Source organism: Gopherus evgoodei, chromosome 3 (genome assembly GCF_007399415.2).
Source record: "Gopherus evgoodei ecotype Sinaloan lineage chromosome 3, rGopEvg1_v1.p, whole genome shotgun sequence".
NCBI lineage: Eukaryota > Metazoa > Chordata > Testudines > Testudinidae > Gopherus > Gopherus evgoodei.
In genome coordinates this window covers 199,859,225-199,872,028 of record NC_044324.1, presented here as the reverse complement: position 1 = coordinate 199,872,028, position 12,804 = coordinate 199,859,225, and the positions used below count along the sequence as shown (strand labels likewise).

Genomic DNA, 12,804 nt, shown 5'->3' with positions numbered 1-12,804 from the left:
TCTCTCTGCCATCTTGGATGGGGTTTCCCAAAGATTGACCCATACATATCTAGTGGGAGACATAAGTTTCCCTGTCCCTTCAGCACTCTCACATATCTTTGATGGGAAGGAAAAGGAGTCATCTTACCCCCTAACTACTGCGTATTCAAGGAGGAGGGCACATGGTTCTTTTCTCTAGCCCCATCTGAGGACTTTGGGATTGCTGCTCTTTTGAAGAGGCAACTGTAACTTCTGTCTGTGTAATCTCTACTGTTCTATCCCATGTTGATGTATAAACTTTTCCCCGAGTTACCGGCAGGTGGAGCAGGGCTTCTGTCTGTAAAAGAGAAAAGTGAAGGAGAGCATCAGTCTGGAGCCCTAAACATCCCAAACCATGGAAATATATCTCTTTAGAGAGATCCAAATTGACCGCTTGCTGGCATTCCCTCACTTTTTTATAAAGGTGATGTCTTTGTGTAGAATTGCTTTATAAGTTGTAAGAAGACAGGCTGATGGATCTGTCAGTGGGGCCTAACTTCCAATAATGTAAATGGGTGCTGTGTGTGTGATTGCTGGGGAGAGGAGAATTTCTTGGGCACTAATTTCATTTTTAAACACTCTATTGCAGCAAACAACCTAAATATTAACAGTGGTATACTTAATGTAAGACTAATTAACTGAAACCTCCCCCTTTTCTTCCCATCCACCCTCAATGCATGCTTTGAAGGGAGCTCTCATAAGCATTATAACTGAGAACTAATGGAATGCAACCAACAAACTCTGAGTGTTTCAACAATTGAGAGAGAGGAAAATCAGAAAATGATTATACACATGAGAAAGCAGAATTAAAAAAACTACATTGATAGTGATATCACAAATATAGGAAATAAAAGCAGTAAATTGGGGGGATCAAGGGTGAAATAATTTAATAATGGCTTTTAGTGTATCAAGATGTGTAATTCTTTGACATGAGCTGAAGACTGTGTCTGCTTAAATCTAAATGTCTTGGGTTCTGTTGGCTTTCAGTCAGGTGCTTATTAATTTTTTGTACATTTCCTTTATAGCAGAAAATTCTAAATATCTTTTTAAAATGTCAATAATAAAAGCTCTCCCCACTTTATGCTTGCAGTATCTGGCTCAATATACATTGCACCAGAAGAGTTCTTCTATAGAGTACTATGTGAAGGTTCCTTAATTGCTTGATGCATCAGGCAGTCTATGTGGGTTTTGTGGATTGATAATATGTTATGACTATATCAGTTCAGATAAACTGTCACTTAAAATAAATCTTAGTGAAACTTAAAGTGTGCAGTACATGGTTAAATAAGAATTCCACCAGTTTTGTGTTTGCTCCAATCTTTATTGATGAATCCCCTTGAAAATATGTCATTAAAAGCCATTTAATGAAGTACAAGGTGGATCTGAACTGCTTTTAAATTTTATTTCAACAAAATGTTAAACCATTTTCTAAAGAATAGACTTTATGTACCAAGTTTCAACATGAAACAATATTTTTCTGGCCATAGTAAACTCTTGAATATAGGGTTTTAAACTTTTTATTCTGTGTTATGCTGCTTATGAGTATTGCTATGATACTAATATAAATTAGAGATGTATTTAAATCTTAGATAATCTAGCAACCTTTTTAAAGTCACCATTTTCTTTAGAACACTAAATGCATTTATGATGGTGACTTATTTAAACTTTGTACAGGTAAACCAATACTAATCAGGTTGTTAATTACTTTTTCTCTTCAAAAAGGCTTGCCTCTGATAAGGTCTGTGCAGTGTTTGCAGATTTTAGCCATGACAAAGTAAGTGTTGCCATCAAAATCTATGTTGTTTTTTTTGTCATATTTTAATCAGTTCTCTGAATTAGTCCATGCTTAGATTGTTGTACTGTCCCCATGATATTTCTTTAAAGAGCCACTAACGCTTGACTGTATTGCCTCTTATTCTGCAAGTATAAGAGAGGCAAGGTGGGTGAGGTAATTCCTTTTATTGGTGAGAGAGATGGGCTTTCGAGCCACAGAGAGCTCTTCTTCAGGCTTGAAAGCTTGTCTCTCTCACCAACAGAAGTTGGTCCAATAAAAGATATTCCATCGCCCACCTTGTCTCTGTAATACCCTGGGACCGACATGGCTACAGTTACAGTGCAGTAGTATAAATAAGTTATCAGAGGCTCTTCTCTGGGAGATTCTTGTTTCAATATGTAATGATTCCTTGTGCTTAGATTCATTGCTCTGATTATCTCATTGCTAGACAGCTGTGCAGAACTCTGAGATTGTTGCTTTATTGTTAGTCTGCACTATCAGTGGTAATAGATGTAAATCTTGTCTAGATTTCTAGAGATGAAGCAGTTAACAAGATAAGACTTGAAACAGAAGAACAGTTGAAAGGTATTATACTATTTTCTATAATATTTGTACAATTTTAATAAAATTTGGCACTGAACTTGAGGCCAGTATTCAATACCATAATATATATGTACAGTCCTGTAACATTATTTTGAAAAAAAAGATTGCTGTTTATGGAGACCTGCAAAAGGTGGAACTTTTTTAGATTGGTCTTGTGCCCTTTTTTATGATGTATAAAGTGGGCTTGAACATTTTTTGCTTACCAGAAATTTCTGCTTTGGTGTTCCTTGGTTTTGCTGGAATGCCTGTTTGAGATCTTGGATGTTTATTATAAGCCCTTACATCTTCATTGAAGGGACATAAGGGTGCTGAATCTTGAACAAAGGCTTCCTTTATCCAAAATGTTAATTAGTCATAAGTTAAATAAGTTTTAAGAAAACCTGTTTTAAATTGTCTTTGGACCCCAAGTTAAAAACCACTGGTATAGCACAAAGATGAGCATAGCATTTTGTTACTGAAAAGTTCTAATTTAAATTAACTTGATACAAAATACTGAATTATAAGAAAAAATACTGAATTATAAGAACTAGCATTGAAATAATACTGCATTGCATGAAATGGTTATGTGTAGTATATAACACAGCATGGGGTCTAATACTTTGTGTGTATGCTTTGGCTTAGCTCTGGCCCGTTTACCTGAAAATATGTGTTCTTAGCATGTAGGGGAAAGAAGGGGATTTCCATTCACCTTTTCAACAGGTCTCTTACAGTGTCTTTATACCTCCAGTTTCCCACATGAATGCACAGTCCCATTTGAGTTTATTAGGGTGCATCTGCTCACTTTTGCATAAATAGTTGAGAAAGGAAAGACTTTTATCAAGTCTGCTCCCTTTGCCTGGAAGCAGAGTACTGAACAGATAGTAGTTATTGCTGAGGTAATTGGAAGCTATATCACTGCAGTAATCAGCCTGTGTCTACCTCCTCAAACTCCTAATAGTGAGGAGGAAAGATATTGCCACTGAACATTCCTTTTTCACATGCTGGGAGGGGGACGCGATAGAAAAAAGGCTTACTCCTCCTCCTGGCCTACCTTCATATTGTAAAGGAGCACAAGAAAAAACTAGTATATGTGAAGGGAGTTGAGGATGCACCTCAGGTTCTCGCCTCCCCCTCCCCATGGGCCCCTGGAAAAAAAAATAAAGCTATGTGTCTCTGTAAGTGGTCCAGCCAACTGTGAAATCCTCCAAACCCCAGGGTGCATGGGGTTTGGAAGTCTAAGGTTGTATCTTGCACATCTTACTGACTTTGGCCATGCACAGTTCAGGATTGGCACCATTTCAGTCCATTAGTTTTTACTCTTTTGAAATGTTTGTTTCAGCAACAATAGAAAAAAAGTTGTCTTATTCCTTTTGGTCCTACCAGTCTGAGACTAGTGGAGCACCAACTTCTGTAGCTGCCAGTATTACTGCTTTATGTGTTAATTAGAAGAATACTCTTTGAGCAGTAGACCTGGTAATAGAACTGGTACCACCTATGTGATTTACCCAATTTCTAACAGTTTGGAGAGTGCTCCCAGTTATGAATAACATGTATAGCAATACAATGGGCTTCTGTTGTACTCTAATGCTGGCCACAGTGCTTGTTAGTTGATAACTGTTATGGAACTTGTTTTCCAACTTTAGAAACTTGGAGTTCTAATTTGTGTTCGGTATCTCTGTAGAGAAATTTCCAGAGGCTGAGTCTTATGAAATTATGGAATCCTTTAATGTTGTTTCAAAGGACATTTTTAGAAGCTTTATTCTGAATGAATACAGAAGGTAAATGCACAGAATCCTTTTTGAATAAACTCTTCGCAAATATTTCCTCATAATTATGGTTTTCTTGAGTTTATAATTCATATTTTATTACTATAGGTGTGATGGCAGAGATTTGACTTCTCTCAGAAATATCAGTTGTGAAGTGGACATGTTTAAAACACTTCATGGATCAGCGTTGTTTCAGAGAGGTCAAACACAGGTAATATTTTCAAACGTCAGAGTGGTAGTTGTCATAAGCTGAAAGTTTCCATTAACCATGACATTTGTTATTTCTCAATCAAGTAATTATTGAAAACACCTTGCATACCTTCCAGTGTAAGAAAATATAAATACATCGCGTGCTATTCAGGTTCAGTTTAATATTGTCTGGCTCCCATTAGAAGAAACCATGTACAGAACTAAACTGTTTGCTGTTCCAGTGGAAACATCAAAATAACATTGCAAAACATAGTTGCCTAGAAGTATTCCGTTAAGCAGAATCACATGTCCACTCTCAGCCTTTTTTAAATTCCTAAAGAAGGCCCAGCAAGAGCCTACAAACATGCTTTTCTGTAATTTCATTTAATAAGTTGTAATTTCCTTTCAGAGTGGTTCACAATAATGCTGCTTATTGCTTGCATAAATACATAAGTATTTATTTTAACCCCCCTATGCTTTACTTATAAAAAGGAAGTATGTGAATTTTACATTAAGCTATTGTTTGCCGAAAAACAGCACTATGTATACGATGTTTAGTTCAATGATCAGGTTCACTTAAAATAAAATTGTCTAATTTATCTGAACTACTACTATATAGGAGATTACCAAGCATTTTTTCTGCAAATCTTTTTAAAAGAAAATTATGTATTCAGATATATTTTATATCAAAGTTCAGAGTGGTGTGGAGGGGAGAGGGAGTCCTTTCTAAAACAGGCTAGAGCATCTGCCTCTTGAGTTTCTGATCTGAGACCTCGTATTAGACCTCAGTTTCACTGCCATCTTTCTTCTGGGGATGAATTGTTTATCATCTGTCTAGCTCTTTAACTGGTTAATAGGGGAATCATTAACTGAGATAATTCCTATCTCTTAAGGTGAAGATGCTACCTCTGTAGTACTCCATACTTTTGCCAGGCCAGGGAGAGAGAGCTAGGAATCAGTCTGTTTCCTTACGAACTGGTGGACATTTACAAGACCGAGTTCTGATTCTATCAACATCTTTATTGCAAAGAAACCTAATGAGAATTGATGTTTGACAAAAATCACAATCGAAACTTTCTGGAATCAACTCTCCTTAAATATTTGTGCCCAATATAAATCGCTTTAAATGATCATAAACTGTATGAGGTTTTCATTGTCCCTTTTTAAATTCTAGGTTCTCTGTACAGTTACGTTTGATTCACTAGAATCTAGTGTAAAATCTGATCTTATCACAACAGCTGTGAGGTATGTGAGGTATCTTCTATTGCTTTGTTACTTTTATAGTAAAGGAGCATGGGTAATTTAAACAGTTGATAAATGGTACTTGAACTGAATATATATATTCATCAAAATTTTCAAAAATTGATGTCTAAAATTAGGCTTCTAAATAAGTGGCCTGATTTTCAACAGTGCCACGTGCCCAGCAGCTCTTTGGAATTGCCTTTAGTCTTGGTTATGATTGTAGTGGCTCAGTAGTTAGAAACAATAAATCAGAAATTATTGCAAGAAAATATTCACTCTTTTAAATGAGACTATGTAAAAAGATTCCTAAATGTGTGTAAACTCTACATAAATGTGCCAAATTTTTCCAAGTATTAATATGATAATGCAAACAGTGTACATATTTTACGCTTTCAATGTATGTTCTCTACAGATTTGTGCAGTAATATGCTGTTGTGTAGATTCACTACATGCAACACTTGGAATAACATATTTGTACCATGTTAGCAACTACCTCTCCAGTGACTTTAGGTGGTGCTAAGCATAATGTAGTTTTGACTCACCCAGAGTAAGTAAAATTGTCAGATTAGTGATCATTTTTCCAATTTCAGGTAATCTGTTCCAAGGACCCTAATTTGTCAGAAGAAAAATCTTTTTAGCTGGTTGAGAAGTTGGTCATACTTCAATTTTAATTACTTCACTGATAGGGTTGCCAGTTTTGGTTGAAGGTTTCATCACGACATGATCTTTAATTAAAGATTAATCTTTAATTACTTGAGATTCCAGGACAATCGTGGAGGTTTGGAAACCCTACTCACTGAAATGAACTGAGAATCTACACAGTGGGGTAATGTGTACGACAGGGGTGTGATTTCTAAAATGCACTAATGTGCTGTGTATTAATTGGTCCATGTAAACCCTGCTTATCAACACTAAATGTTCCCTGGTACACTTTAACATAGGGCCTGCAAGTGCAAACAAAGCAATGCGCTTTAGAAATCATACCCCTGTAGTGTGCATTACCCCACCATGTAGACAAGCACTGAGTCTCTTTAAAACTAGTAATTATTCTATCAAGCTAAGTCCTCTTGCTGATTTATTAATCTTTATTGGTAACAATTGTCTTATTAGGTGGTAAATATTCTTCCCTTAAGTCTTTGGTGCAGTCATTTCCTCTTCATGCATTTTGCTCTCTCAACTTTGCTTCAGCTAACGCTATTTTCTGCCCAGAGATATTTAGCAACCTCATTTCATTCATCTTGCAATTTAATTGGTGCATTCACCCACAGTTCTCACATTAGTGTGCAGTAGGCCACTACAAAAGTGAAGAGAGGGTCCATGTGTGGAATTACGTGTGAGATTGATTGAAAGGTTGTCACGTATAGGTGAGCTCCTCCTACTAGTCTCTAATATTGCACTGGATTAGAATCTGGAAGACTTTGATTCTACAGTTTGTATACTGGTTTAACTTTCAGTTAGGGATGCAACTTTTCTGTTAAAATAATCAAATTGGTATAACCCTTAGTGTTTTAACTATAGCAATGTAGTTAAAATGATACAATTTTTGTGTGTAGACAAGTCTTAAATTCATGTACTACAGGGAAATAGCAATAGAAAATGGTCTTGCTGTCCAGCTGATTCATTGAAACACTTCCCCTCCTTTATAGACACTTGTATTTAGTGATAATGGAGCTGTGTAACCTTTTAATCTACTCTAAATGGAAGCTGATATTCAGTTGCTCCTGTATGATGCTGTCTTATTTTTAATTTTTAGTGGAATAAAAGATAAAAACTTTATGCTGCATTATGAGGTAAGATAGCTTTTCTGTGTTTCACATTTTTTTTGCATGTTTCATGAAAATGATTATGCCTACAAGTTTATTAATAAAATTTTAAGCAAGCTCTCTTATACCATAAGCATTTCTCATTCTTTGGGATTTGCTCAAAATAATTCACAAAACAGATGTAATATAACAGATTTGGAAATAAGTACCTTTGGTGATTTTTGCTTTATGAACAAGTTTGTGATTGTATGATAGAAAAATGAAGATATGATTCTTGACAAGTGTACTTGTAGTTAACTTGCATCCCCTGGTCCTGTGTTATCTTGCAACTGCATTACAGTAGAACTCCAGAGTTATGAACACCTTGGGAATGGAGGTTGTTTGTAACTCTGAACAAAATGTTATGGTTGTTCTTTCAAAAGTTTCCAGCTGAACATTGAATTAATACAGCTTTGAAACTACTACGCATAAGAAAAATGCTGCTTTCCTTAATTTTTAGTAGTTTGTGGTTAACACAGTGCTATACTATGTTTGCCTTTTTTTTTCCTCTGAGCTGTGTACTTCCCATTCCAAATGAAGTGTACGGTTGACTTGTCAGTTCTTAACTCCTGAGATTCTATTGTGTTCTCTGACTGCAAATGTTGTTTTACATTTATTAAATGTAAATCCAGGATACAACTGGGGTGGTCAACTATCAGGGAGTAATGGTGCCAGAGAGGAAATGCGTTGGCTGAGTTCTCACTGCCTCTCTCTCTAGCACGTACTATTAAAGTAGAGAGAATGCAGAAAAGGAAGAAAGAAAGAAGGTGGAGGAAGTTTTTTTAAAAAAAACAACCCAAAAGTCTATAGATGGGAGGAAACAAAGCTGGTGTAGGAACGACAAGAAAAGGCCAACAGAGGAATAGAGGAGATAACAGTTAAGGCATTAAACACTGATGATCATACATAATACATTAAAGTTTGTGTATTTCAGAAAATTAGTATGATTTGCTTGGTGGAGTGAAATTGACAGCAAACTAGATCACTATGAAGTAAATCAGATTATCCCTGCTAACTAAAGCCATGGAACATAAGTTGGACTAGTGGTCCATCAAGTTCATTATTGTGTCTCCAACAGTGTCTAGTATCAGACACTTCAGAGGAATGTACAAAAATCCCCCAAATAAAAAATTTATAAAATGTAATTTCTTTAGTTGATAAAGAATTTTACACCTGATGACCTTTAAAGTTTATACAAAAATGAGGAGTCCGGTGTCACCTTAAAGACTAACAGATTTATTTGGGCATAAGCTTTCGTGGGTTAAAACCCCCACTTCTTCAGATGCATGGAGTGAAAATTACAATTGCAGGCATAAATATACTGGCACATGCAGAGAAGGGAATTACCTTACAAGTGGAGAACCAGTGTTAACAAGGCCAATTCAGTCCAGGTGGATGTGGTCTACTCCCAATAATTGATGAGGAGGTGTCAATACCAAGAGAGGGAAAATTACTTTTGTAGTGAGCTAGCCATTCCCAGTCCCTATTCAAGCCCAAATTAATGGTGTTAAGTTTGCAAATGAATTGTAGCTCTGCAGTTTCTCTTTGAAGTCTGTTTTTGATGGTTTTTTGTTGAAGGATGGCTACTTTTAAATCTGTTGTTGAATGTCCAGGGAGATTGAAGTGTTCTCCTTCTGATTTTTGTATGTTACTGTTCCAGATGTTTGATTTGTGCCTATTTATTCCTTTATGGTGAGACTGTCCAGTTTGGCCCATGTACATGGGAGAGCAGCATTGCTGGCACATGATGGCATATATCACATTAGTAGATGTGCAGGTGAATGAGCCCCTGATGGTGTGGCTGATGTGGTTGGTCGTCTGATGGTGTCGCTAGAGTAGATATGGGGACATAGTAGGCAACGGGGTTTGTTACAGGGATTGGTTCCTAGGTTAGTGTTTCAGTGGTTTGGTGTGTAGTTGCTGGTGAGTATTTGCTTCAGGTTGGGGGGATGGGGAGCTGTCTGTAAGTGAGGACTGGCCTGCCTCCCAAGGTCTGTGAGAGTGAGGGATCATTTTCCAGGATAGGTTGTAGATCGTTGATGATGAGCTGGAAAGGTTTTAGCTGGGGGCTGTACACGATGGCCAGTGGTGTTCTGTTTTCCTTGTTGGGCCCGTCCTGTAGTAGGTGACTTCTGGGTACCCGTCTCACTCTGACAATCTGTTTCCTCACTTCCCCAAGTGGGTACTGTAGTTTTAAGAACGCTTGATAAAGATCTTGTAGGTGTTTATCTCTGACTGAGGGATTGGAGCAAAAGTGGTTGTACAAGTGTACGTTTGGTTTATACAAGTGACTAATGTTTGGGTTTTTTTCTTGATACTTGTGCTTTTGGGAGGGTAGTGATGCTTGTTATGAGGCAAACAAGCAATCAAAGAAGGAAAGGGTACCACATGCTGCTTTACTTGCTATATGAAAATTGCATTTTTCTAGTTTCCTCCTTATGCAACTAATGAGATTGGCAAAGTTACTGGTGTCAACAGAAGAGAACTTGGACATGGTGAGTGATACCTAGAGAAGTTAAACATTATTATTGTAGTACTTCATTTAATCGCTTTTTGTACTGATAGAGTATTTTGTACCTTTAAATGCAGGTGCGCTTGCAGAGAAAGCTTTGAAGCCAGTTATTCCCCAAGATTTCCCTTTCACAATAAGGGTTACTTCAGAAGTCTTGGAGTCAAATGGTATTAAAATTTCATTTTCATTTTTTTACCTAGTGGCAAAGACCAAATATACTTCTTTAAATTCCTTGTATTAGATAAACTATGCTAGTAGTTCTAGCTGATTAATTTGGTTTGTTATTTAATGGTGCTAGTTGAAATTCTGAAAATGACAAGGATGTGCATGTTTCTGAACCTCAGTTATGGTTGTTAGAGAATTGCTTTAACTTGCAAAGCAGTAGACCTCAAATAAAAATGGAAGACATAAACTGAAGATTAATAAATGGCATATTTCCCACAAATTTTTCTGATGAAGATCACTGTTTTAAACCCTTTGTTATAGCAAGTGTAGTTTGTTGAATTTCTGGGGAACCCTATCACCTGGCCAGTAAGGGCTTTAATTTTAGAATTACTGAAGAACTTCTCTAGCTAGTTTTGCTTGTTAATTTTGATTGATACCTCTCCATTCTCTGATTCTCTGTAGGATCTTCTTCAATGGCTTCTGTATGTGGTGGAAGTTTGGCATTAATGGATGCAGGTACAATGTGTAAAATGCATACAGAGGATAAATTCATTTATTCATTAAATGGCTGTAAATTTAGACATGACAGGATAATACAAATATTTTAATTTATTTCTGTTAGGAGTTCCAATATCAGCTGCTGTTGCAGGTGTAGCAGTAGGACTGGTTACCAGATGTCATCCTGAGAAAAATGGAGAAATTGAGGATTATCGTTTGCTGACAGACATCCTAGTGAGTGTTTATAGTAGGTTTCCCTCCTCAATTTGTTTCCTCTTGTCAGATAAGGCTTTCAATATCTCTCTTGCAGTATTTCTCCAGAATACTTTGGGAACATGTAATACCGAATTACTGAATAGTTATGGATATATTTTCTGATTTTGGGGGGTTTTCGTCACTTTTGGGGGAAGATCTCCTTAAGCATATTTATTGACCATATCTTAATTTTATGTGTTTCATTTAAGCTCAGTTAACAGCTTCACTTCAAGTGAGTTCTGCCTCTTCCATTTGGGGGAAGAAGAGGCACAACTTAGGCCATACCTACACTAGCACTTACTTCAACAAAACTTTTGTCTCTCAGGGGTGTAAGAAAACACACCCCTGAGTGACATAAATTTTGCTGGCAAAAGTGCTCATGTGCACAGTGTTGTGTCGGCAGGAGATGCTTTCCCATGACATAGCTACTCCCGTTTGTTGAACTGGTTTTATGTTGTTGTTGTTTATGTTGTTGGTGGGAGGTGGGGATGGATGTTTGTTTGGTTCTTGCTGGTTTGTGCTTGTGCCTGCAGGTTTCTTTTCTGCTGTCCCTGGTCTGTAAAGACAGAGACGTTTTTGAATGTCTTTGAGTTGTTGTTAGTGCTGCAGTCGTTTGCCGTAAACCTATACCACTCAATCTCTTTCAGGGTATGCTTTGGTTCCTGAGTGGTAAAAGTCTGCTGGGTCTGTGGTGTTATGGAGTGAGGTAGCAAAGGCTGGTGTTGCAGAGGGGATGCATGTTCCACAAAAATCCCCCTCTCCCTAGCCAACCCCAGCTCTGGTCCCAGAGTCCAGACTTTGCATAAACCCTCCTGCTGACCTGTGACTAAGAATTTGGTTGCAGAGGTAGTTCGTATGTCACAAAAGTTGTCCTACAGCTGATCTCCCAGGGTGCAATCTGCAAAATTTCCTTGCCGTTTGAGCCATAAGGAGCATTTTACCCATCTATGGAATTGTTTATATGGGGGGAGGGATAGCTCAGGGGTTTGAGCATTGGCCTACTAAACCCAGGGTTGTGAGTTCAATCCCTGAGGGGGCCATTAAGGGAACTGGGGTAAAAATCTGGGGATGGTCCTGCTTGGAGCAGGGGGTTGGACTAGATGACCTCCTGAGGTCCCTTCTAATCCTAATAGTCTATGATTCTATGATTCTATGACAGAGCTCTCTCCTGTCGGCATAATGCAGCTACATGAGCAGTCTTGCAGTGGCACAGTTGTATTGGTACAGTTGTGCCATTGATAAGCAATGTATTTTGAGTAAGGCTTCTACCTTTTCTTCTCCCTAAATAGCTATTATTCAGTGAGTCTGCAATAGCTCATAGAATGCAGGGGGGAAATGTTCAGAGTTAATAAAGAATAGTGAAATTGTACTAAAGAAAGGCATTGAAGTCTTATGAGAACCAACTTTGAATCTAGCAAACAAAAAACTCTGTGGCTTATAGGTATAAGGGTGTGACCTAGGAAATGTTTAGCATGGTCCTTTACTGCAGTATCAAATGTGGATTTAATTTAGCTTGTTTAAAATACTTGCTTTCATGTACCCCTATAGGGAATTGAAGATTACAATGGTGATATGGACTTCAAAATAGCTGGTACTAATAAAGGAATAACTGCTCTGCAGGTATCTTAATTGATTAAGTCCCCTTAAAATGAAATATAGAAAATATCACTGGACAGCAGCCGTTCCTTACATATTGATGTCGCTTAACTCTTTTTCCACATTAGGCTGATATAAAACTACCAGGGATACCACTAAAAATTGTAATGGAAGCCATCCAACAAGCCACAGGTAAGTCCATGTTTATATGTTGTACGAATTTTAACAGACTAATTCCTAACTTTTTAATATTTTGTTACATACAAAACTCCCATCCTATCTGAACGATCAGTGTGCTGTGGATTGCTAAGATTTAACTTCTGTACATGCTCCTGTATAAAAAGAGTTAGTATGTGAGTTCAAATATTTATCTCAAGGAAGTCTGGCAGTTCCCAGCCCTCTTAT

General features: G+C 37.3%; 1 protein-coding gene across 2 annotated transcripts in view; it reads left to right on the top strand.

Moving 5' to 3' along the window:
• Nucleotides 1-12,804, top strand: part of PNPT1 (polyribonucleotide nucleotidyltransferase 1) — a 44,556-nt gene that overhangs the window by 13,244 nt on the left and 18,508 nt on the right. For both annotated transcript variants that reach the window (XM_030557813.1, XM_030557814.1), the window contains exons 10-21: nt 1,741-1,792; nt 2,320-2,377; nt 4,056-4,152; nt 4,249-4,351; nt 5,504-5,574; nt 7,325-7,361; nt 9,802-9,868; nt 9,963-10,052; nt 10,513-10,566; nt 10,673-10,782; nt 12,352-12,423; nt 12,528-12,591. In XM_030557813.1, coding sequence (XP_030413673.1) covers nt 1,741-1,792; nt 2,320-2,377; nt 4,056-4,152; nt 4,249-4,351; nt 5,504-5,574; nt 7,325-7,361; nt 9,802-9,868; nt 9,963-10,052; nt 10,513-10,566; nt 10,673-10,782; nt 12,352-12,423; nt 12,528-12,591 — 875 coding nt within the window. The remainder of the gene's footprint in view (nt 1-1,740; nt 1,793-2,319; nt 2,378-4,055; nt 4,153-4,248; nt 4,352-5,503; nt 5,575-7,324; nt 7,362-9,801; nt 9,869-9,962; nt 10,053-10,512; nt 10,567-10,672; nt 10,783-12,351; nt 12,424-12,527; nt 12,592-12,804) is intronic.